The 26,261-nt window shown below is 42.5% G+C and overlaps 1 protein-coding gene and 1 long non-coding RNA gene across 2 annotated transcripts in view; both read right to left on the bottom strand.

Annotated features, from left to right (window-relative positions):
- Positions 1–1,684: 1,684 nt before the first annotated feature.
- YY1 (YY1 transcription factor) overlaps positions 1,685–26,261 on the bottom strand; it is a 25,918-nt gene continuing 1,341 nt past the window's right edge. The window contains exons 2-5 of the mRNA XM_006925577.1: positions 13,015–13,177; positions 5,467–5,527; positions 3,612–3,770; positions 1,685–2,849 (exon numbers count right to left, since the gene is read on the bottom strand). Of these exons, the coding sequence (XP_006925639.1) occupies positions 2,667–2,849; positions 3,612–3,770; positions 5,467–5,527; positions 13,015–13,177 (566 nt within the window). The 3' untranslated portion in view covers positions 1,685–2,666. The remainder of the gene's footprint in view (positions 2,850–3,611; positions 3,771–5,466; positions 5,528–13,014; positions 13,178–26,261) is intronic.
- On the bottom strand, positions 13,460–26,247 carry LOC112473702. The gene is made up of 2 exons (XR_003044165.1): positions 19,967–26,247; positions 13,460–18,435 (listed from the first exon to the last, which is right to left on the bottom strand). It is a non-coding gene; the product is annotated as an uncharacterized LOC112473702 (long non-coding RNA).

Here is a 26,261-nt window from a genome sequence, read left to right as displayed (position 1 = left end):
CAAAATTATCAATTCTAACCACAAGCGAAATGGCTTTAAGTTATACCCAGTGAGAACTACCTCTACTCTTTAAACTGTCGCTCATCTATTATTTTCTAGACTACTGCTGTAAAATGAGACCTCAAAGTCAACCAGGAACGTGACGTGACGTCAACAAAGAATGTGGACATTAAATCGTCTTCAGACCCCCAAGTCAAGTCCTTTCAGAAATTAACTCTGCAGACTGAGAAAAGACACATGAACAGAGAGTCAAGGGGAGTGATGACTATTCCACTCAGAGACAGAAAGGGACAGAAGAGATGACCAAAGGCATCCCCCGAGGGGTCAAGGCACAGAGGAAGAGGGACCTCCCTCCGCACAGGGGCCTGGCTTGTGTAGTCACGGCGTGGTTCTTGGGGCTGCCAGCACTTCCCCACAGCACAAGTCGGCCACGCCGTCGCGGGTTCCGGGGCAGGAGTCCCGGGGACAGTGCCAGGACCAGGCTCCAGTGTGGCACAACGCTGGCAAGCGTGTTGCAGCTCCAGACTGCTAGGACAGCCACCCCAGGACTGGCGGGAGGGGACGTACGGACTCACACCGCGGGTACCCGTGGCGGCCTCTGCCCCAGGTCTGGTCAGAGAAGCACGCACTCCCACCGGGGCACTCAGCTTTGAAGGGGACTGCCACCACGGCTTACCTCTCTCCTGACTGCCAGATACAGCAAAGCCTGGCTTATTATCCAGGGGACAGCTGGGCTCTTCTGATTAACTCAGTTCCATCAAACTACTCAATGGAAAACAGATTCTGAACAAATAAAAAAAGTGTCTCGAGTTAAAATTTTCATTTATGATTCAGAAGGCACTTCGAAATTCCCAAGAGCCACAGGGTCACTGTTACTGGGCCACCAACCCTCCTGTACAGGACCGATGGAGAAGCTGTAAAGAGACAGGGCTACCTTTTCGACCTGATGGTGTCCTGGACATCTTATAAATAAATCTCTGATATTAGCGAGTTTTGTCAATTACCTTGCACCTTGCAGAGTCAAGCACACAGCACAAAGTCACACAGTATGTTTGCATTTCGAATAAATGGGATTTTGCTGTATCATGGCAGTTTATAAAATATCTCATGAGCCTGATATTTGACTCGAAGTAATATTCAAAAATTATAATCGTACATTTAAGAGGTCGCGTGAGAGGTACTCATTGAGTACAGCTTTCTTGATAATCCAATCACCTTGCCAACCTGCACTCGGCATCCGTTTAGAAGCATGGAATTAAGCTACTGGCGCTCAACTGCCACACGCGCTGGCATTACAGATTCCACGAGACAGGAACCAAGGCTCTCAGCCCAAACAGCGAATAACCATAAGCGTTTCCTGGGAGACCAACCGGGGACCCGCTGGGGCCGCCAAGGGCAGCCTGAGCAGCGGAACCGCCTGGTCTTCTCTCTGCTCGCCCCGCGCAGGTCGACACCTTACCTTGAGGACACACACAGGCCAGGGCACAAGCGCTTCAGTCACACATTTGCTGGGGGGAGCTAAAATCAAAATCCAATCGCCAAGGGGCCCAGCTGGGGTGCTCTGAGGTAGTTCCTTAACTCAGGATGCCTGCTACCTACTCTCTTTCAAAACTTAGTACACGCAGGAAGTATTAAAATACCCATGCATCGCTTTAACCACAAGTCACTGTAACTGAGTGCAAAATAAAGGAAACTTGAGTTGCTTTATTTAGCTTCCAATTTCTGGGAGGCTCAAGAATTATAATTATTCTGGACAACAAAAGGAAATAAGACTGTGCTTACAGATCTTTTTCTGCCATATTCTTTCTGTAGGATTGCTATTTTATTGTTGCCCTTTCTGTTACACGGGATGTACACATCAGGTGTTAAAAGGTACAATACATTCTACAACTGAGCACCACTTTCTGTAACTGAACAGGCAAAGAAATTACACTGAACATCAGCATCTGGCAGTATTTTTCGGAAAAAAAAAGTGACTAAAATGGGTTTAAATTGATTAACACTATTAAATCACATCTAATATTTGATACTACATGATTCAATACAGCTATACGATACAATTATACAAAATGTGTTAACATCAAAGAATACAACCAAAATTAAGATAGCAAACAAAACCTATATAACTTTTTTTTACAGGAAAATACTTTTGAAGTATGCATGTAACTGCCCATTCTTTTAAAGAAAATCTACTGCAAGCAAAGTTATCAACCTCCAGAGAAATCACACATAGCATTACTAAGCATATCCCCAAAAAGTGTACAATATGCACACTTGGAAAATACAAAATTAAAAAAATTGTAAGCAACAGGTGAGCTTCATATTTATAAGAATGTGAAAAGAAGTCCCATTTTTAGCACTGTTGTATAAAGAATTGTCTTTTGATGCGAAGTTCATGAATTGTCCTCCTGTTGGGACCACACTTTACAAAAACACCGTGTTTTTGAAACGAGATTACAGAGCAAGATAGAGCATATCTTAGCAATGTCATCTTATTAAAGTTTTTTTAAATTTTTACTACTTTATCAAAACATGTCCCTTAGGTGTGTAGGATTCATTTTTAAAATTCTTTCCTAGAAACAATATACAAAGGGAGGAGTATTATTCCCGGGCGCACCCCCGGAGGGGGCTCCCGGGGCCGAGGAGGCTTCTTCTCGCCCGTCTTCTCACTGGTTGTTTTTGGCCTTAGCATGTGTTAAGATGTGAGATTTCAGGTTAGTCGACTGAGCAAACTTCTTGTTACAACCGTCGAAGGGGCACACATAGGGCCTGTCTCCGGTATGGATTCGCACATGTGTGCGCAAATTGAAGTCCAGTGAAAAGCGCTTCCCGCAGCCTTCGAACGTGCACTGTCGAGGAAAGACCAGAGAGAAGCCACTCAGCGACTGACCGGCGGCGGGCGAGGGGCTGGCCGCGGCGGTGGCGGGCGGCCCACTTCTCCGCCTGGTGCTTTTCCTGCCCGCCCCGAGGACGGTTCCTAGCTGCGTCTGGCATTAGTGGGCGGGGAGCTCTAGCTCTGCAGAACCGCCCCCGAGACCCACGGTGAGCCCTCCGGAGCCGTGTGCACACAACGTGAGAGCAGCACTTGGCAGAAGAGCAAGAATCTCCCTAAATATCACGTTATGGTCCCGGTACTTGTACGTTTCAAATAAAATGCAAATCAATCGGAAGGTTTCTAGTGCCAAGTATCGAAAAAACCCCACCGGGATTTACTAGCTCACTTGTTCATGGGTTCCCAAAACGAGACAAAATATCAACTACACTTACCCTCAGATGAAAAATTTTAGGAGTTCCCTGCCAATAGTAATTCGATATAGCACTAACTATGAAAACTAAATCGCTTCGATCCCAGTGAGCGCCCCAGAAATTAGCTTTAGGCTGCTCCTGAGCAAGGCCGTGCGCCTCTCCACGCGAAGTGCACTCCGTAAGGCCCTCGCTACACCCTGTCTCCGTGTCTCAGACCACACACGGGTCCGAGCAACTCGTCTGGACAGCACTGCCGGCTCTCACTGCAAGTGCTAGGACCCGGCCTCTCTGGCTGTGACTCTCCAGTGTCGTCGCTGCCTGCCTTCACGTGCAGGTAGTGTGGGGGGACAAGGGACTGGCTCTACCTGAAAGGGCTTCTCTCCAGTATGAACCAGTTGGTGCCGTTTTAGTTTTGAGCTCTCAACGAAAGCTTTGCCGCATTCTGCACAGACGTGGACTCGGGGGCCGTGGGTGTGCAGATGCTTTCTCATGGCGGAGTTGTCCCTGAACATCTTTGTGCAGCCCTTCGAACAGAGAGAGAAGCTTAGTGGTTCACACTGCAGACCGTGACAAAGGAGTTACCACTCAACAGCCTTCACTGACACATGAGAACAGAACGACCCCCAACCCCCACTTTAATTTTACTTAGTATTACAGCAGAAATATCAAATTACTTAAGACAAAAAACAGACAGCTGAAAAAGGCCTTATCGTTTAATGTAAACCCTTGTTTTACAGATGAGGAAACTGAGGCTTAGAGATGTCTTGAAGTAGACTTGCCCAAGGTCACACTACCAGCGCCGGGCCGGGGGTAGAACCCGACGCCCTGGCTTCCAGCTACACCACAGCTGCCTCGCCCAACTCCGTCCCCCAAATGAAGCAACAGAAGCACTGAGAAATAAATGGAGTTAAAATGACGGCAGTCCACCACTACCTTTGGTGGGCCCCATATTCTGTGCGCAAGAATGGGCTGTCATTCTCCATCGCCTACTGTCCCCTCTTCTCTCTTTGCCTCTTTCCCCTTCTTGACAGAGAAAGAAGCAAGAGGGTCTCCAAGGAATGGCAACTACAGAAGAAATTTATTTTGTGAGACACTAGGAAAAGAAGCAGGCGAACTGATACGAGAGCAGGGTGGGGCGGCAGACGGGGTGTGGCGCTCTAGAGAAGCACGTCCTTCACAATTTCTTCTGCAGTTGTTGCCCAGTAATGGAGTGAATGGGGGAAATGATCAGACAGCACGACAGAAGGACAGCACGAGTCAACCACTGAACAGCTTCACAGGCAGAAGGGCGGGAAAAGTCCCAGTTTTTTCACCTTGACCCCTAGGCTGTGTTTCCATTTAGAAAATGGAATCTTTAAAAAATGTAGTTGGAAAAGAAGTACACAGAGAAGCTAGAGGTGGCAGGCGCTTTAGGCATAACTGTTTTCAAATGCTTACTTTTTGGCCCTAACAAACTTTTTACATTTCAAAATCTCCACATTAAGAGCATTAAAATAAAACAAAGAACTTGTGAATGCACAGTCCAGCAGAGGTCATGCTCTGAAACTAAATGTATCTTCTCCAATTGTTCATTTAAAAAAATTCTGCTCCATTCCAAAATCCCCACCTTTTGTTTTTCTGCACCCGAGGGATACTTTATATTCCTGTTAGTTTTAGATCCAACAAAGTCTGAAATAGACTCAACCAAATACCTCAAAGTACTTTTTAGGCCACGTTTTAGTTTAAAGACTAATCACATTTGAAAACAATTATGCACCTCTCTAGTAACACACAATTAACAGGGTAAATTAAGAAAATTGTGAAGGAAATGATGAAGTTGTATTAGGCTTACTTTTAGTAACATCCAAAATCATCTCCAAATTTCCATAATGAGCCTATGGTCCCATAAAGGTCCATGAGTGAGATATAACCCAGTGTCTTAAGATTGACTTGTTAATGATCCAAAAAGAAGAAATAAAGTCCTAACAAAGTATATTTGATATGTAGGAATAATATAAACATCGGTGTCCTACAGTAACCCCATTTAATAGTATTTAAATTTAAGTGGCATTTACTGAACACAACTTACACCATAAAATATAGTCTATTGAATTTAGAAACCAAAGATTAGTTCCTCACTGAATCTCAGATATGAAGAGAAAATTAAAGCGCAAATTTCTTATAATCTGTCTAAAACTTCATTAACAGTCTAATGAACACTTTCCCCCTAGCATTACTTACTTTATGAGGGCAAGCTATTGTTCTTGGAGCATCATCTTCTTTAATTTTTCTTGGCTTCATTCTTACCAAAAGGAAAAAAAAAAAAAAAAAAAAGAGAGAGAGAGAGATTTGTAGGAGTGGGTAGACTCAACTGGCATAAATCATATAGTCCCTAAAATGTTTTCCTTATAGGTATAAAAACGAAGATTACAATATGCTTCCACGAAGGGGAAGGCACGAGAGACAACTCACATTCTCCGAGTCCCTATGATTGCGACATACTCTTCCCACTTTCCAGATAGGAATGTTGATGCTCAGAAAGGTTGAGATGCTGCCTATGGTCGCACAGCTAATAAGCTGGTGGTGCAGCTTAGGACGGCACTGTGGTCTGTGTGATTCAAACATCTGCTCTTTCTTCCAAATGCTTAAAAAAATATAAAAGATCAACAGCCCAGAAAACCACACAGGACTCTCCTGGTGGGAGAAAAGCGAAGTGTCCGAAAGCAGTTGCTGTGATCGTAAAGGCGCCTTAGAAAAAGGGAGCAGTGGATACTGGAGGGTCTTAAAAATGTACTTCCCAATACAACTGCTTTAAAAAAAGGGGGGATCCGTTTCATACTGACAGATTTTTTTCTTAAAGGGTACAGAATAGTCCTTTTAAACAGAGAATTTGGACAGGTGGGAACACCCCACATTCTCCATACTGTCCCCACCCCCTAGCACGTTATTAGTTTTTCAAAAAATCAGAACGTTTCTTTTAGAGGACACAGCTTTCTGGCCCTGCTTTGGGGTCCAGATCACGCGGGCAGCCAGAGTCCTGTGTGGGATTCGTACCCAGAGAGCTGGCTCACTGTGTGACTTACCTCCCTGCTATCTCCACTGAACCCACATTTGGTCCCTTGTCAAAACTTTCTCTCCAAATACTCCCTACAGATCTGTGTGTGGTAGAGGGGTGAGAAATTAAGAGTTCCTGGAAAAAAGATTTAAACTTCTGAAACAGATGTTCTCACAGTCCCTAGAACTTTGGCGCCTCACACTCCTACATCAGGACGCATACTTAATAAACGACTAAGTCAATGATTCCTTAAAAGAGCTAATTTACCACCACCTTTTACTACAAAAGATTTCCGCTACCATCTTTAAGTTATTAGCAAAAGCCTTAAGATTACTCTTCTCCACCCTTGCTCCGGGAAAGAATTACCTGGTGCTTCCGACTGTCTAAAACCTGGAACTCAGGACTCACCTTGTTAAAGGTTCCCCGCCCTGGGAGGAGCACAGGTGAAACAACTCATCTGGCAGCTATAACTTATCTCTAAGGAGTTTGCTTAAGACTGCATAAATTTCCTATTTCAAAGTCTGTGATGACATTTTCAGTCTGGAACCCTTCCCCCACGACAACCCTGCCGGGGCTCGGTCTTTCTCGTGCTTGGAGGCTCACATCAATTAGCAAACATTTTCTAAGTGCCTGCTGCATAAAGGGGGGGCTTTGCGAGGTCTGAACTAGCCTGTGTTATCTCAGATAGCACTAAATCCCGGAGTGTGGGTCTGAGTGCACAAAACCAGGTAGGACGAAAATTTGGTGTCACTGCGCCACCTGGGGGTTGTAGCAGTTTGAAAAACTATAGTGAGTCACACGAAAGGGTTCTACTCCAGTCAAATGTTAATAGAAGCACATGTTAAGAACCAAGAGTCAGTCTCCCCATCAAGAACGTTTACCCACTGATGAGCCCCCTGCCATGCTGCGGGACTGTGAGCTGGCGCAGGACCACGTGCCTCGGCCCGGAGGATGGTACTCACCCATGAGGGCGGCTCTACTACATTCTCAACCAGCTGACTCCTAAAGCATGCCCACAGGGTTGACAAATACACATACAGACAATTTTTTCCCCCGTTTCACCTGTCCTGGGGTTTGAATATGGAGTCAATGGCAGTGAGGTGCCTGTGCCAGTAGGACAGGTGTGGCTCAGTTGGGTTCCCATATCCCATACATTTTCTTAGATTTATTCCTAGGAACTTAATTTTTTTTAAATGTGTGTTTTTTTAATCATCAAAAAATTCAAACATACACAACGAGTAAGTCCCGTGTAACATTTACACAACTCTTGATTTTTAAAAAATACTAAGTGGTATTTTTTCTTAAATGTCATTTTCAAAATGTGTGCAAGCACTTAGCAACATAATTAATTTCAGAATGAGAGCTTAAAATGCATTTGTACCAACACCCTCGGACTCAAAGAGGAAGTGAACAGTATTTAACTGCAGCCACTGGTAAGCTCCTGAGCAAATCACCCTACGCTGTTGGTCCTTTTACATTTTATTCTAATGCAAATACTGGGAGAAGGTCATTTCCCAAAGAAGCATACTTGAAAGATTTTTGTTTGTGAATAAAGACTAAAATCTTCATGGAACCAATTGATATATAACTCACAAAGTAAAAAATATATATACATGTATATATATCTAAATCCTAAGAAAAGGAATTTTAAGAAAGACTAAAATCATACACTACTATTTAGTATATCTTCTTGACCTGACCACACTCGTTAGACGAAACCAAGACTCGCGTTTTCATTGACTGTGCTGCTTTACAAGGATCTTTAAACCGGAGACGACAATGACACAGCGTAGGCATTATGAATGAGACGGGATGGGATGTGTGATTTGATGCTGACTTCTACTAGCTGCAGACCTTGAGCAAATCACTTAACTTCTCAGCCTCAGTTTCTTACTCTGTAAAAAGGTGCAAGGCTACCTGCATTAATTAGCGCTGTGAAGCTTAAAAGAGATGAAGCACAGTAAGCTCTCGGGGAACGACAGCTATTATTATCACCAGCTATGTGTTAAATGGGCCTCGCTGACAATGAATCAATTCTTTAAAAAAAAAAAAAAAGCCACTTGTACGTAACAATCCAGAAGGTTCTGGTGCTCCAAACCATCCTTTTCAACTAAAGGAGTGCGAGACTAGAGGAAGAACGGCACCGGTAAAGCAGAAAGGCCTCCTCCGCGTGTCAGGAATCATACGGAGGAGCCACGGACCCACCCAATGAGAGAAGTTTCTTGTTCAATTAAAAATGGAGAATATGCTCCCTATGACACGACTGCTGGTTTTACACTATCTCCCTCTGCGCCTGTAAAAGGAACACCACCGTCAGGTTGGACTCCAGGGCCAGAAACTGCAGGAAATTTCCTAGCAGTTTTCAGCGGGGCATTGCATAAACCAAAGGTTCCGGCCAGCTTAATCCGCAAACGTCCCAGAAGCCGAGATGAAACCTTTTCGAAGCAGTGATTCTTGTATGAAAATAAGGCTTTCCCTGCAAAACAAGCTTAGCTGACTTCAGACTGGAACCACCGACTGTGACCCACGCTGACGGGACGGAAGTTCCTGTGTAACACGGCTACCACGCAAGGGCAGCGCTGCTGCCCTGGACAGATGAGGCAGCCTGTTAAATGCACCGGCTCTTAAGTAAAGCGCGGACTCATGCGACGACGCGGAGCTCTGAAGTGCCCTCAGGTCCACGAGCACACTTCATCTTCACGTTCATCTTCTGGTTAAAGTCTCAGGGGCATGGTGAACAACCTTGGGACTGACCTAAGCTCTCTTTATTCTCATCTTTCTGGACCGACAGCTTCCAGAAGGCTAACCTTAGTTAATGAAAAATGCACAGAGCTTGTCGATTTCACCAGGAAATAGAATTGGTCAGGTCCCACCCACTGTCTACTTTTTGAAGTATTTACTAAAAAGACATTTCAGGAAAGAACAGCCACCCATACATAGTCCTACCTCTTAAAAACCACGACTTTCAAATGAAAAGTCATTATTTCGCACAGTTGTACACTCATGTGTAACTGATTTACTGAGCAGTCTAGGCCAGCGGTCCCCAACACTTGTGGCACCAGGGACCGGTGCTCCTATGAGAATCTAATGCCTGGGATCTGAGGTGGCGCTGAGGTGGTGATGCCAGCCCTGGGGAGGGGCCGCGAATACAGACAAAGCTTCGCTTGCTTGCCGGCCACTCCCTCCTGCTGTGTGGCTCAGTTCCCAACGGGTCATGGACCGGTACCGGTCCAGGCCCAGGGATTGGGGACTCCTGGTCTAGGGTCAGCATAGCAGCAGCCCAAAACGTTTTCTGAACTGGTCATTTTCAAGACCAGTTCAGAAGCCCATCACCCCAGGACATGGGGAGAGTGAAAAGCAGCCAACAGCCGAGTCCCGGAGCGGAGGCCGCAGAGCAAGTTCTGTGGATCTCTGTAAGTGAAGAAGACGGGGTCTGGCCCCCGAGTTTGAAATGTGGTGCCTTCAGCTTTCAGAGTCCCAGTAACCAATTCTGGGGCCTCTGGGAACCCTACTCAGCTGTTATCACACACATTCTAAAACTTGGAGACCTAAGAAAATAGGGCAGCCCAGGCTCAAATCCTTCTCACCACCACCGTCCAATCGGAGAGATTTGCTTAGTTTCACGTGATTTTTTTCAAGATACTATGGAAAATACAGAGGAGAATGAGCTCAGCCCCTATACCTTCACTTTGCAAACACTGTCAAGATGAGCAAGATTTCATTCTATTCTGCATACGAAATAAAATCTTTGGCAGGTTGATCATAAAAGAAAATAAACACGCTGTATTCAGATGATTCTGTAAATACTACTTACTGTAGAATTTAACTGTGTGCCAGGATCACATTTTTTTTTTAAATTAAATTTATTAGGGTGACATTAGTTAATAAAACTATATCAGGATCACATTTCTTGCTCTAGAAGTCCAATCTAGTACGTTCAGTACCCAGGAGAGACTTCTCCCAGAGTCAGGTCAAATGAGCTCTTTCTCTTTAAATACTGTTAAAAGTATGCCCCGTTTTTAGGCCATGGCCTTCCTAGTCCTGCCCCGCCTTTTCTGGGAGTTTCTGATTCTCTTTGCTTTTGCAATCGACTTTTCTTGAAGAAATTCTGACAAAGCACTGACTTCCTATTCTAAACGGAACATGTTTTCCAGCCTTCTACACAGCTGTCTTCTCGGTTTCTCTTCGCTGTTCTTTAGGGAGTCTTCCTGTTGATATTCGCCCTCATTTTACTGGAATATATCCTCAAGCGGCCTCCTCAGACAGGGTGCATGCAACATAAAACAAGTCCTACATGTCTGAAACTATCATTATTTTGCCCTGTATAGGATCAATAGGTTCACTGGATCAAGAATTCTACGTTTATAATAATTTCTCCTCAGAAATCTCAAAACACACCACTCCACTATCTTCTGATTACTGACTGCTGTTGAAGTCTCATTTAGCTCTAACGACCATTCTTGTGTAGGTAACCTAGCTTTTCTCTCTAGAAGTTTTTAGGTTCTTTATACTTAGTGTTCTGAAATTTCGTAAATGGTACCTTTGAAATACCTGGCACCTGGGACCCCAGTCTCTGTGGGCCCCTTCCCTCACGAGGAAAGTCTCAGGCAGCCCTGGTACAGAGGCGAGGCCACCTGGGAAACAAGCAGAGGCTTCTATTCCACAACTGCGACACGTGCTCCTGACTTTAGGGCTAAAACACCATGCATTTTCTGTTAGGAGGACTAGAAACAAGCTTTCAGATCAGCCTCCCTATTTTCCAGCACGAGGGGGAATGCCAAGGGTCACCAACACCTAATTCTGTCTACTGCTCACCACCCACAGGCGCCCTCTCTGCAAAGCCCTCGCCTCCTCCAGTGAAATCGCTTCACTATATATAATTTAGAATCACATCCCTCCCTCAGCTGGCTTTTGTGATGCTGTACGTACCTTCCCGAATGATCCTTCTGCTCCATCACTGGCCCCACTCACCCTTCGAATACAGGACTTTCCCAGGACCTTACAGGGTGGCCTCTTCCCTCCAAAACCTCCCCCCAACAAAGCTGACTTACCGAGCGCTGTCCTTCCTCAGATGACTGTATCCTAACTTACTTCCCCAAACCACCTCAAGCCCAGAATGGATCTGCATCTTAAACCAAACGCTGCCTACCCTGAAGCCCAAACCAGCACCGTCTCCCAATTTCCCTTCTCCTAAGGAGCAAAGCTTCTAATCAAGCTTTTCCACTGCCTCCTGTCATCTCCATCACATGCATTCTTTTACGGCACCCCAATTCCCAGGCAAACCTGTTTCCTGCTTCCTGAACATACGCTGGGTGTGTATACTGAATGTGTATGCTGCGCTCACGCCCTTCCAGCACGCAGGCCCCACCACGGAACCCGCACCTATCTATCAAAACTCCACGCCCTTCAAGCCCCAACCAAATGGCTCCCTCTTCAAAGCCTTCCCTGATTCCTGTATACCATATCGCTATCCTGGGGATACAGCCAACCAGGTCCTAGCTAAATTCTGAGTACTGTAAGGAAGAAGTGACTAACTTTAAGAACATGTAACAATATGACTCTGGCATGGTATCTGGCTCAATCTGCCCCAAAACTCTAACCCCATTGATGACTACGGACCCCACAGATTCCACTTGTATTTGTATTTTGGGGCAGTTAATATTTGATGCACACACCTGTATTTAAAACATTACTGGCAACAAAAGCTGGAACACAGTGTCGTTAAAGAAAGGATTAAGCCTCACCTTCTTTTGTTAAGCCATGATAAATTAGAATTAAATTAATGTGCATGTTCTCTACAAATGCAATTTATCTGGAGTGGAGACCAGGGCTCAAACCCCTTTATTAAAGATACTGGGCCACTTGGGGTCTCCTGCTATCTCCTACTCCGCTCTGCTCTCAAGAGACAGAAAAAAGGTGCCCCACTCTGTTCTCAGCCAATGCAAGACACAAAGATTTCCTTCTTCGTGATTCTGCCTTCACCTAAATTGTCTGGGTTGTTCCGGGACTCACTCAACCTCAGGTGGGAAAGGAGAAGGCCCTCTGGCTCCAGAATTTATTCGTTCATTTTATTTAAAAGTTTACATCTTCGTGGGGTTTCTCATGTCCCCGTAAAAATGGCCCAACAAATACTGGAAAAAAAAAAGTTTTTAAAAAGGGTCAGAGGCTTCTGTAGGAAGCCAGCCCGATTCGGGCTAAACACACACCCAATGGGTTTTGATCTTCCTGACTGCTCACCTTGGGGTCCCAGCCCTTAATATTTGCTCTCTTCCTGTTGTATCAGCTTAAATTAACAAAACACTGGGAGTGTAACTGATGACACGCTAAAATCTGAACGATGAAATCCGCTCCAGCGGTCAGCGGTACAGAGCTGGTACAGACCTATGTCTCCTGCAGCTCCGTCCAGGACAATGCACTCAACCGGAAACTACACGAGCAGGCCAGCAGGCACAGTCAGGAGCGCCAACACCCAGCAAGCTATATGCAATTTTATTTATCCACAAGCAATGCCATTTATGGAATTAAGAGAGTATTTACTTCATCTGATTATAAGGATCTAAATGGTGCCAACTCACATTAGCAGCCTAGCTATTATGAAAAAGAAAACGAACTGCTTTTGTTTTCAGAAGTCCCCCTAGAGCAAGAACAGAAACCGCCATTATAACTTGGGCACCAAATATGGGTGGCAACACTCAAATACTTCCTGTGATTAGAAGAAAGTCCTTATAACTTACCTAGCAAATTCTGCCAGTTGTTTGGGATCTGAGAGGTCAATGCCAGGTATCCCTCCAGGAGGAAGTTTCTTTCCTGTCATGTACTCTGAATAATCGGGGGGTGAGTTCTCTCCAATGATCTGTTCTTCAACCACCGTCTCATGGTCAATATCTTTTTTTTCATCTGAAACACATCATAAGATTAACTTAGCTAAGTAAAAATATCTATGTAGGCAAACGTTTTAAAAATCTATAAAAAATGTTTTCATTAGCAGCTTCTTAAATGGGCGATTTATAGCCGCTACCTCAATTTCTTAAGCGCCCAGTCTTTCTCCTCTCTCTCTTGAAATCCTGTTTCTGCTTGAAGGGCACCTAAATCTTGGGTGCCAGATCCAAACGGACCTTTCCAAGAGGGTCCCTTCCTGGCCAACCAAAACAGCGCATCATCACGGTCCTCGGCACTTACTCTCCTGGTTCTGGGCCGCTCCTCTACTGGCTTATTTTCAGCTTCCTTGCTTCTACCATTGCTCAGAGCTCTGTTTTCTGTCTACCACACACGTTTCCTGTCAACCACCAACTCTGCAGCGCTGACTCAAATCAGATTTTATAGCCTTCGCCTCTTAGGTAGCCTCCTGCCTACCTCTCCCGCCTCCTCATCCCGCAGTCTTTGCTCCGGTTGTACTGGCCTTTTAGTTCACTGCGGTCCACCGCCCTCACCTCACGGCCACCCTTCACGCCATTCTCGGCGACCACCGTTTGTAATTACAGCTGTGCGACTTGTCGGCCTCTCCCACGAGATTGTAAGCTCCATGAGGACATGGATGCTAATCAGCCTCGATCCCTATGTACCCCCAGAGCCTTGTTCAAAGTCTGCATGTGGTTGGCCCTCAAAATACTGTTCTAAGAATGTAGGACATCACCAACTCACGTCTTACTATCATCTCAAACCCAACAGGTTAAAAAAAAAGGAGTACTGACCCCCATAATTAATCTCAGATATCCCACACACCGAATCCTATCGATCATTTTTAAAAGCTCTTCTCTCTCTTTGTTCCACTGCCATCGACTATGTTTTGTCATCTCAAACTCAAATGGTAGTGGGAATTTCTTAACTGATCTTCAACCCTGCAGCCTCTGCTCTAGGGATGCTAAAAGATAAACAGATACAGAGAACACGGCTGATATACTTTCACCTGTGGCGCGAAGCCTTCAACAGATATAAATTACTTCATCTGGCATTCAGGTCCTCTGCCATCTGGCTCCGTCTTAACACACCTAGTCTTGCCTTCTATTTCCTCTTTGCATATGCCCTCATATCCCAACCAGCCTGTTTTTCTCACAGCTTAATCCACAAGTGCCCGGCAGGAGACATTCAGTAAGTGTCCATCCCCCGCTTTGCTCCATTACCTCTAATTCAGTTACTGACCCTCCAGAGCCACTCGAACTCTCTAAGGACCCGTTGATTCTATCACTCTAGCCTCAGATTCTTACCTTTTCTTTGAACTCCCTAAAGTATTTCTTGACAGTAACACTGACGAACTCTGAACTCTAAATAAAGCCATTTTGAATTTTTGTTGGCCTTGCCTCTTAAACCTGGAGTGGAGAGTCCCGAGGCCAATCCAGCTTTCTACTACTTTGGTGCCTAAGGCAGAAAATGTCAATGCTCACTGAAACTTCCGTTTCTCCATCAAATGGTATCACAAAGAGCTGGAACTCAAGAACTTTCAGAACTGAAAACTGGCTTGTTCGACTCTAAATGTGCCATCGCCTTCCACCAGTATTAAAAAGCAGGACAAAAACCCAAACCACACCAAGTCCTGCAGTTAATGTCACTACCAAAAGCCTACACATAGCTGTTTAGCACACTGCTCCACAAATCAGAGGCTGAGGACAAGACGAAGGTGGAACGTGGGTTCATTTGATTCACGTTCAATCACTCAGCAGTGAAAAGTACAGAATACGAGTTTCAAACTTTAAATGCCTCTCTTCTCCCACCATTCTTCGTTTTAGGAAATATTATAAGTCATTACAAGGAAATCACAGAATACTAGCACTTGACATCTTACTGAATGTTTACATGTAGGCACTCTGAATCACTGCACACATCACCCTACAAAGTGAACATATGAGCAGCTTCATTATGGAGGAGAAAGCTGTGGCACAGAGAGGTTAAGTAACTTGCTCAGGGTTAATCAGTTATTAAGTGGCAAATGCAAACTCATAAAGTCCAACTCTGAGACCTGTGTGCTTAACTGTCAAGCTCAGCGGCCTCTTGTTTCAAACTATGAAGACCTACATGATATATCCCGGGTTAGCCATTTACAGATGAAGAATATCCATCAAGGCATGAAGGGGCCTAGGAAAAAAACAGCTGGGTGCATTAATGAGGAAGGGCAGGAAACGTGGTTACTGATCATAAACTACAAAGCTGAAACTGCCCTGTAACCAGATTCCTTAACTCCATTTCTTTTCTGAGGGCTGTGATCATTTCTTTACCTCCGATCTCTCCAATTAGGCATGACTGCTATTACACATCAACTCTCGAGTAACACAGAAGTATTTGGTGGGCAGGGAAGCTATTTTCCTTCACTGACATTTTGCATTTCTAATATACGAATGATAGCAAGGCTGAGAAACACTGCTGCTCTGAGCAAGCTACCGAGGAGAGTATGTTTTAAGCAGGATGGGGCAGAAGGAAGGCGGACCTCCCGGCAGTAAGGAATCACAGGCCACATCATTCCTGGTACTCATGCAACACGTGACTGAGGGCCTCCTATGTGCCTGGCACTGTTCTAGGCACCAGGAACGATAGCCAGAAACAAAGCAAAGGCTCTGCCTTCAGTTCTGGAATCAAGGTGCCGGCCACTTCGTTTCTGATGAAGGCCCTCTTCCTGGTTTGTAGACAGATGCTTTCTTGCTGTATCTTCATACACATCATTTCTCATGACACTACCTGATCTCTCTGTCCTTCTAATAAGGGCACTAATCCCATTCACAAGGGCTCTACCCTCATAACCTAATCACCTCCCAGAGGCCCCACCTCCTAAAGCCATCATACTTGATAAGGGTTTAAGCATATGCCTTTTGGGGTGACACAAACAGAAGTCAAATGAATAAGTACTTAAGATTCAGTTATTAGTTTCAATATTCAAGATCAAGCACCTAGGGGATAGTAACTAAGATGATTAAGAGTTAGAATACAAAACATGTATGAAATAAGCCTAAAGTAGAAGCTGGCAAGATTTTACTCTCTGCAAATACAGCCAGGGGGTCAAACCCAGCCTGCCAACCCCCTACCCCATTTCTATTGTTTCCTTTTTACTTTCTTAATTTTGGTAAAACAGACATTAACACGGTATTTATTATTTTAACACTCTGTAAATGTGCAATTTAGTGGCACTGAGTACATTTACAACACTGTAGCTATCACCACCTCTCTATACCCAAACTTCATCATCCCCAGCAGAAACTTGGCGCCCATTAAAGAATAACCCTTCCTCCCTCCCCTGCCAGGCTCTGGTAACTTCTTCTCTACTTTCTGTTTCTACGAATCTGTCTACTCTGGGTATCTTTTGAGAGTGGAATTACACAGTATTTGTCCTTCTGTGCCTGGCTTATTCCACTGAACATGTTTCCGAGGTCAAGCTGCACTGTAGCACACGTCAAAATTTCATTCCTTTTCATGGCTCAATAATATTTCTATATGGGTATACACCACGTTCATCTATTGATGGACACTCGGGTTGTTCCACCTTTTGCCTATATATCGTAAATAATGCCATGAATGATGGTGTGCACATGTGCCATCGATTTTTATAAATAAAGTTCTGGAACGGAGCCCCGCCCAATTGTTTGCCTGTCATCTGTGGCCGCTTTGCTGCTACAGTGACACATGGAGTTGATTGGCTGCAACAGAAACTGCAGGACCTACAAAACCTAAATTACTATCTAGCCCTTCCACAGAAAAGACATGCTGACCTTTGAACTATATGATGGGATTTCACTTAGGGAAAATGGAAAGTTTTCTATTTCAAACAAGGAACAATTCCTGACAATGAGATTACTAAATGATGGGATTCACCTCTGAAAAGGACATTTGTCAGTAGGGATTTCGAACAGGTTAGATGCGAGTTTTGTTTTGGAGGAATGAGCACAGCTGGGTAATGAATCGGAAGGGTGGGGGGCAGAATTGTTTTCATTTCTTGGAGGATGGCCCTGTCATCAGTTGAGACAGAGAACAATGGGAAAGGAGACAACATGCAATAGAGGGTCTGGAACTCCACTTTGAGATATCTGTGTGACATCTAGTGGACAGACTTCGAGGAAGTACTTGGATACGCAAGTGTGGGGGATAAAACAAAATCTAGGTTGGAGAGGAATATATGGGAATTGCTGGCATACAGACTACATTAAAAGCCACCAAAATACATATTATCTTATTGAAAAAATATAAACAAAGGGGAAAGGGCTCAGAACCAAAATCTGGGTAATTCCAATATTGAGAAAATGAGGAAGACCATGCAAAGGAGACTGAAGAGATATGTCCAGATGTCGGGAGAAAACTAGCTTTGTCTAATGAGACTTTTAGTTGGTGACACACAGAGAAAGCAATCTGTCCCGAGTACAGTCTGTAAGTGCATGGTCTGTACATGATTTTAAAACCATAATAAAAATCATCCTGATTTCGATCACTAAACACCTGCACTTCTAAACAATGTTGGTGATACAATATTCTTGCTTAAAAATATCTTTTGTTGGTTTAGGTTCTAAATAATTGCTGTGGTTACCATACACTTTCTCAATATACATTTAAACTTCACATTATCACCATATGTTTCTTACTTATTCCTTAATAGTGTTATCACCTAATTTGCAGAACTCCTTGAAGACCAGTGCACAGAAATTCCAAACAGGGTCATTAACTATTCAATAACAAAATGCAAGAAAACAATCTATTTATATAGAAAAAAAAATCACATTTTGAAGACGACTGCCAGTGAAATGCCAAAAGAAATCAAAGACAATGTTTGTCTCATTTTCACCAAGAACTGGACACATATTAAAGCAATAGATCAAATAATGTCAATGTTTGTTATTATTCAGCCATTTTATTTAATTTTTGTAAAAAAAATTTCAGAAGTTTTTGCCAAATATAATAGAAATTCATGATGTTCTAAAAGAGAAATTAACATTTTCATTAATTTACAAACCATATACACGTAAGTTTCCCCTTTCGTTCAAAAATATACATTAGTGAGAAATACCGATTCATTTTTTACACCTTTATTAAAAATGCTTTATTGTTATACATGTCTGCGCTGGTATTATAGTCCTTTCATTTCATAATTACCATAGGAAGGGCTTTGCCGGATCGAGGGTAAGGCGCTAACGACCTACTCTGAATGGCAAATGCTACGCACGATACTGAGTCCTCCCGACTCGCTGTGGGGTCAAAGCAACACACATCTAGGTAAAGTACATTCAGGAAGCAAAGTACCTAAATCTGCTTTAAAAACTGTGGCATTCAGTTGACCCTTGAACAACATGGGTTTGAACTGTGTGGGTCCACTTACACGCATTTTTTTTTTTTTCAATAAATACCTGCTACTGTTTTTGATCAGAAGTTGGGAGTCTGCGGAGGGCCGACTGCATGCACTGATCTATGCCATTTTATACAGTAGACTCGAGTATCTGCGAATTTGGGTATCTACAGGGGTCCTGGAACCAGTCACCCCAGATTACCGAGGGACAATTATGTTTTGGGGGAGTCAAAAGTCACATGCAGATTTTCAACTGCACGAAGGGGGGCACTCCTAACCTCCACGTTGTTCAAGGGTCCGCTGTATATATACTCCTCTCTGGAGTGTTCCCAGTGGACTGTTAAACGTCTCTTCATCGTTTCAAGGGGGCAGGGTTAATCCGCAGGGCCAGTTTCACTGTAGTGGGTTGCTTTAACCAATGTAACTTACATTTATATTGTGATTACCAGAACATGACTGCGCAAAGCAGATTAAAACTAAATTTCACGATTCCTATCTGGAAAAAGCTGATTCAAGGGTAGGGTGGTAGGGGAAATTCTATTGAGAACTTCTAGTCAAAACTGTGGATGAAGTGATTCCAGTGCTCATTAACCTCTGGCCAAAATAATGACCACAACAACTGAACCAAAGTCAAATGGCCTAAGATGGAAGGTCGGGGGAGGGGGCGGGAATATCTAGCCAACGCCATCCATAAATGGGGCATACACTTTGAATTATTTAAGCAGGACAATCAATTCATTCTCATTTTTAAAACATTCTCTATTTTTTGCATATGAAACTATTCAAAAGGTAGAAAAGGTACGTAAGCCCCTGTCCTAGCCCTCTCAGCTAGTCCGTTCCAATGTTACTAAAGCTATAATCACTCCCCGACTAATTTGAGAGGCAAAGCAAAGAGACTTAAAAGAATTTTCAGTCAAAAAGACATAATTAAGAAACTAAATGGAAAGGCTAGAAACACGCTCTACGGGTCCAGAGAAGAAGTTTAAAAAGTGGTGTCTCACCTGCCCTCCGTGCTCCAAGCAAACTGGTTTTGCGGAGCGATCCAATGTCTCTGATAAAAGGTAAGTGATAAACACACTTTCCCTTCTTGCCCGCCTCTCATGCCCCATCTAAGTCCCATTTGCTCTCCGAGCCATGATCAAGATCTTTCTCTTCCAAGAGACCTTTCGTTCCTGTCCCTGAGCCTTGCTTGGTTCCCTCACTTACTGAATAGAGAATGTCACCTACCTTAGGAGGCTAAGACAAGACAACACGTTAAATGCCAACCGTCGTGTCTGTGAAGTAGAGGAGTGCAAAACCCCTTTACTCTACCTTCCCCTCCCTCCTGGGCTTAAGGAGCGCAGTAGGTCCTATGCTGCACGGGTTTTTAAAAACGTTGAACATTTTATTAAGCTATAGTAACCATGTAAAGAACATAGAAAATTATGAATCACCTTCAGTTAAGTTATACTTTAAGCCTTTGGTGGCTTTAAGACACCACATAAAATTGGACACGATATCGGCTGGAATCTGTGCGTTACTACCACTCAGTGGTCCCCTGCAGATATAAAGCAGTTTATTTTAGAATTCGGTCCTAAGAAAAACTTAATTTGCCTTTTATCAGTTTTTCCCATCTTAGAATCAGTTAGCTGTAGTATAGTTAGTTTCCTTTTTTATCTTGATTGCTGGGAGGCTCATTAGGGTTGACCCTAATGCTTCCTTTCCCCCCATGATCCTGACTTTCTATTTTTGCCTATTTACTATTTATTTATTTACTTACAGTTGGCACAGTTTTGTTTCTCCACACCTTCCACCTTAAGGCCATTAACCTTGGGCGACCATTTGGGTGATTTTTGGCAAAAATGACAATACCTTCTCACCACTGCCATCACCCACACCTCCAATGAAATAGGGGAGAGCTAATGTTTGATATTCATTGCTAAGAAACAGGCAAAAAAAAAAACAAAAAAAAAAACAAAAAACAAAAAACAAACCCCAAATCAGACATAGGTTGTTTCCAGTTTTGCCCACTTTTTAATAGGCCTTAAGAAAGGATACTGTCATTTACTGCATACCTGTTTCATGCCAGCAACTGTCACATTTCTCAATTCAGACAAAAATCTTTAAAGATATTAACCCCATGTTTTTTGGTTGAAGAAGTCAAGCCTCAGAAATGCCAAGTAACACACCTAAAGAAGGGCAGTAAGTCACAGATGCACGATTTGAATCTAGTACTGACCCTTAAGTCCATGCCTTTTTTAAAAAGAAAAGACTTCTCCACTCTCTCCTGCCCTTAAGGCTTCTGGTGATCTATGATATCTTGGCCTGCAGGCCACGCCCCTGCCTTGTGGCACAACTCCCACACATGCAGGCCGCCAGCTACTTGCTGAGAACCTTCTTTGTGCCTTAGTTGTCAGCCTGAGGCTGCAGGGTTACATCCCAGGACTTACACTCTAGAGGAAAAAGATTAGCAGCAAGTAAAAAAAAAAAAAATCAAAAAACATTTTCAAACAGTGCTACAAAGAAAATACAAGTTATGAGACAGAGTGGTAATGTGTGTGCGCATGCGCACCCGTGGGCATACTAATCTGAACGAACAGAGACCTCTCGGAGCTGAGACTTGAAAGACAAGGCAGCAACTGAGAAGGTGAACACCTGGAGTCAGGGCGCTGGAAGCAGAGGTAAGACCAAGTACTAAGAAGCAAGTTCAAGGACTGAAAGAAAGCCAGGGTGGGTGGGAGCATAATGGGAGCAGAGGAAGAAGGGAGGAAGGACATCGGAAAGAAAAGCAGGGGCCAAATCTTGAGTGGCCTTGTAGGTTCTGACGAGGAGTTTGGTTTTTACTGACTATAATGTCTGTGGACTGTGTGGTGTTAAAATATACAAAAGTTTACCATTTAAACCATTTTTAAGTCTACAGTTCAGTGGCATTAAGTATATTCACATTGTTGTATTTGAGGGGTTTTTAAGGCGGGCAATGAAGTCATTTACTTTCAAAGTTTTACATAATTCAGAAAGGAATATATCATGTGTGAAATCCAGGTCTGTATTTAGTCCTTGCTAGAAATCTAAAAAACTCATTTCATATAGAAACCATCTGTATTACTATAAATTGTTAAGTTATCAACAAATTAAGAAATTAAAATACAATTATCAGTTTGGAGTACTGGCAGCGGCCTCTCCCCCTCAAATTTTCTGAGTGCTTAGAAGAAAGCCAGAAGACATAAGGGAAAAGTAAAGAGGGATGAGTTGAAAATGCAAAAAGACACACTTCAGGTTATTTTCAAGAGTGTGATGCTGTGAGATACTAGAAACTCTACTTGAAGTCTGTGACTCTCCAAGAGAAAAGGTCCACACGTCAAAAGAACAGCTTCCAGCACACTTCTTAGTCCATGTGAGGGGAATAATTTACACAAGAAAAGAGAGTCCAGCACAACTACTTAAGCAACCCTATTTTAACGTTTAATCGTATCTGAAACCACTGTGTAAGACTTAAGTAACTGGATGGTTAAGAATTTTACTCAAGAAAGCTCCTACCATTCGTCTGGTCATGTTAAAATGACATTGCTTTGTTTTTACCTGGTCACATTAAAATTTAATTGCTTTGCTTTTAAGAAGTTGAATATATCGTTTCCTATTGTCATGTAAGAATTCAGAAAAAGAGTAGGACTTTTTTGCTATAAAGGAACTGAAAAGGCTTTTAGGGATCCCACTACTCCAACAAGTCATTTTACAAAGATCTCAAAGTCAGAAGTTAAGATATGCCAAGGTCAGATACTTTGGTCAGTGTCCTCTAAAGAGGAAATGTGATGCCGTTACTGATTTGATTCCCAGAAACCACTGGGCTTGCTGTTATTGATAATTAATCACAAAGTTAAATAGAATGGGCCTTCTTAACACAAGGTACTTAGGACTAGGAAATGGTTCCTTTCCTGTACTGTAATTAAACTCCACCACAGAGGAAGGTGTGAACTTTTATACAATAGAGTCAACTAACTTCCAAGACCTCCCCATATAGTCCTAATATTTTGTTAACAATAATGAAATTCATACGTTTTTCAACATCTCAGTAACGTTTAAGATGCCAAATTTTAAAATACAAAGTTTGAGAGTGTATCCAATAATACTATACAACACAACTCACTGGTAAATATCCAGATTTAAACATTTTTAAAATTTTCACTTTCGCGTACTCTTTCGAAAAGTATTAAGAGCGAGTGTTTATAAAATGGTCACAGGGAAGAGCAGACAAGGAGTTAAAAGAATGCAGACCCTAAGAAGTTATTCTAATCATTGTTTTTGCTGATAACCTGTTATGCGCCCTAAATTTCCCAGCCTTAAAACCAACTGACCTTTCTCAGCAGCCTTCAAATACAAAACAAATAGAAAGGCCTTTTGTAAATATCCACCCAGGAATCTGGCATACTTTGAAAAAATTATTTTATTTATTCTCTTCCAAAAGCCTAAAATGCTAGTAGGTAGGTCAGGAGCCCTAACCTTTTCCTGATACGGATTTTTCTTTTCCCACTAGGGAAAGTCGGCTCTTGGTGGTGGGAGGGAAAAGAAAAAAGGTCAATCACCTGGAGTGGAGAGTCTCACCGCAGAGGTTTATCAGTAAGCCAGGTCTCCAGAGCTAACAGGGGGGGAGAATCAGGATCTAGGCCACAGGCTGCCAGCGGGGGTCACGGGGTTGCTGGGATTACTTTTGAGGGCTTCTATGAGTTGGCTCCATGAGTTTATGTTTATGGCATCCCTACTTAGTGATAAAAAGCACGGTAAAAAAGGCGATGGAAGGAAATTCATAAGAAATGGCAAATGGTCAGGATCAGTAATTTTTGGCATAACCTGAACTTTCTAAATAAATATATAACACTGCGAAAAAATTACTTTTCGACTTTCAATTTATTGATTAAAATATCCAGCACAAAGCATTTCTATATTTGGTCTAACAGAGAAGATAATTAAAATATCAAGAGCCTTGAGTGAAGACCACAATTTCTAAACACCCGAAACCTCAAGATTTTAAAGCCTCCTTAGGTTTTTCTCAAAACTAAATGTTTTAAGTAAATACTCAGCTTTTTTCATTAGTTTCCCTACTCGACTCAATGATTAAGTGGTTTAGTTTATAATATCTGTAAAATAGATGTCATTCCTATACAGTAATGATGATTATCTAGGGAAAAACTAGAATACTGCACCCTAAATCTGGCAATATTGAAATATTAATTATATGCCATCAAAAAATAATATGGGCCTTGAAGCAGTGCATTAAGAATATTCAAAACATAGTTGAACTGTGATTAAATTATTGAAACATGTTCAGCCTTAACTAGGCCTTAATTCTCTTACCTGAAAAATAAGGTCCTGCTATATTATCTATACAATGGAATATTATTCAGCCATAAAAAAAAGAATGAAGTACATGTATGAACCTTGAAGAGGAACTAAGACAGACACAAAAAGGCCATGTATTGTATGATTCCATTTAAATGAAATGTCCAGAATAGGCAAATCCTGAGGAACAACATAGATTCGTGGCTGCCAGAAGCTGGAGAAGAGGGAAATGGGGAGTGACTGCTAACAGGTACCGGGTCTCTCTCTGTGGTGATGAAAATGTTCTGGAACTAGACAGTGGTGGGAGTTGCACAACTCAGTGAATAGAGTAGAAACTATATTAAATTATGCACATGAAATTATACTAATCTTTTAAAAAAGAAAAAAGCAGACCCCTAAGGATTTTAGACTTTTTCAGATCTAAAACTACCCTACTGTACATCTACTAGATTCCCTTGCGGCTGTTCCATTCAAAGACACCAACCATACAGATCACTGTTACTCTGTGGGGAATTAAAGGAAGACGGCCTACTAACAAGCAGAAGAAATCCAGAAAATCCAAATATTTGGTTTCAACATACTAGACTCCCACTCAATTTTTGTTTAAACCAAGAGGTACTAATAAGTAACTAAGGCCCTGAAATCATGACCCTTATATGTATAATTATTTTTACAAAGACTTCAGGTAACAAAGCTTGGGCTTAGGCAAAAATGCCACCTCAAAGCTCACTGATATCTAAAGACTGTTTTAGTGAAACTACAGTGTAGCTAAAACTCTCATGCCTGGATCAGATGAGATCGAGCATGTGAAAGCAGTGAGCACACTGCCGACCAGTCAACACATACACACATAAAAATTTAGCTTAACAATTAACGTGCTTTGATTTCTTCACCTATTATCAATTATCTCCTTATTACAGTTCTGAAGATGAAACCACAGTGTATTCAGAATTTGAACTTGGGACACGTATAGTTAATCACAAACTATTTAGCTTCTCTTTGGTAATAATTCCAAACCACACAGAGAAGGAAGAGGAATAGTTTACCACAAAACATGTTTCAGGAAACAGGCCATATTATGTTATGTTCATCAAATATTTATAACCACTTTTAAACACAGAGTACTCTGCAACACGCCAGACAAGTAACTCTATAAAAAAAATGAACATTAAAATAAGCCCAAATGGTGTAACCGGGTAATCAGCCACTTGTGCAGGGGAAGTAATGAATTTTAAGTGCTGACTTAATCGTAAATTCATTCCCATTGGTCAAGCCCCTCAGACCTTCCCTCTTGACTGTCTGACTCGATATGTATCATTTCACCAAGAAAAGCTTCCTTATTTAATTTTCAGAGTGTGGAAAAGTGGGTTAGTAATTTGGAAAGACCAAAAGGCACATCACTATAAAACCAATATGACCATACCATGAGAAAAAGTAAATTAATTTTATGTGATTAATGTCTCCTTACATAAATACCTAATTTCAAATGTTATCCTGAATTCAGCAAACTTATCATTCCCCCCCATTCCATTTCTATTAATGGAAAAATATGGCTATTCATCCCAACATAATCAGTGGGCAATTATCCTGAGCTACCAAAACACACAAGAGATACCTTTTGATAATCATTAAGTCCTAAAATAGACGAATTTCATTTAAACATACAGCCGCTGCTAAACTTGAACTACTAATAGTTCAAGGCACTCTGAAATGCAGAACAGCGTCTGTTAGCACTTGCTATTAGATTTTGGCAGCAGCTCCGACCCCGTTGCTCCGTCCTCTGAATCATAGATCCATCCTGCTTCAGTTATCTCAACTTGAAAAGTCCGACCTTTTCACCTTCTATTTCATTCGTTCCTCTGAATTCTAACAACCCTTTAATACACATAGGTCACCACATTTCGTGACTCCATCCAACGCCAAGAATTTACGAAATGTAATTATGAATAAAGGGTCCTACAAGTTAAATTTAGTATTAGGCTTAGCCATCACAGGTACTAGATAAACTAGCCATGTCAGGATAATTCTCAATCTACTTAATCACTCCAGCAATTTAACTAGGTAGCATGTCGGTAAGTAGGCTACCCACATGAAAAAAACCAGCCTTTCAATAGTTATACAGGACTAAAGATTTACACATGCCCCAGATATTTTTTCCGGCCTTCGTTCAAAGGAGCGTTAAAATAACGAAAGATTAAAAAAAAAAAACGCTTTCTAGAATCTTTTCACGGGGAAAATAGGATAGCTTTCTACCAAGTAAAAAAGCATGCAGACTTAAAGCACTCGATTTTATTAAGTTGGTGTGGCTAATCAACCTATTTGAAAGGAACCAAAGGCTTAAAAGAACTTCCGAAAACGTAAACGACTAATAATTATCTTCGAAAACTCGCGGATCCTCCCCCTACGTGCGGCGGG

Source organism: Pteropus alecto, unplaced genomic scaffold, assembly GCF_000325575.1.
Source record: "Pteropus alecto unplaced genomic scaffold, ASM32557v1 scaffold8, whole genome shotgun sequence".
Classification (NCBI taxonomy): domain Eukaryota; kingdom Metazoa; phylum Chordata; class Mammalia; order Chiroptera; family Pteropodidae; genus Pteropus; species Pteropus alecto.
Note: the sequence above shows the minus strand (reverse complement) of the source record. Positions and strands in the feature narration are given on the sequence as shown.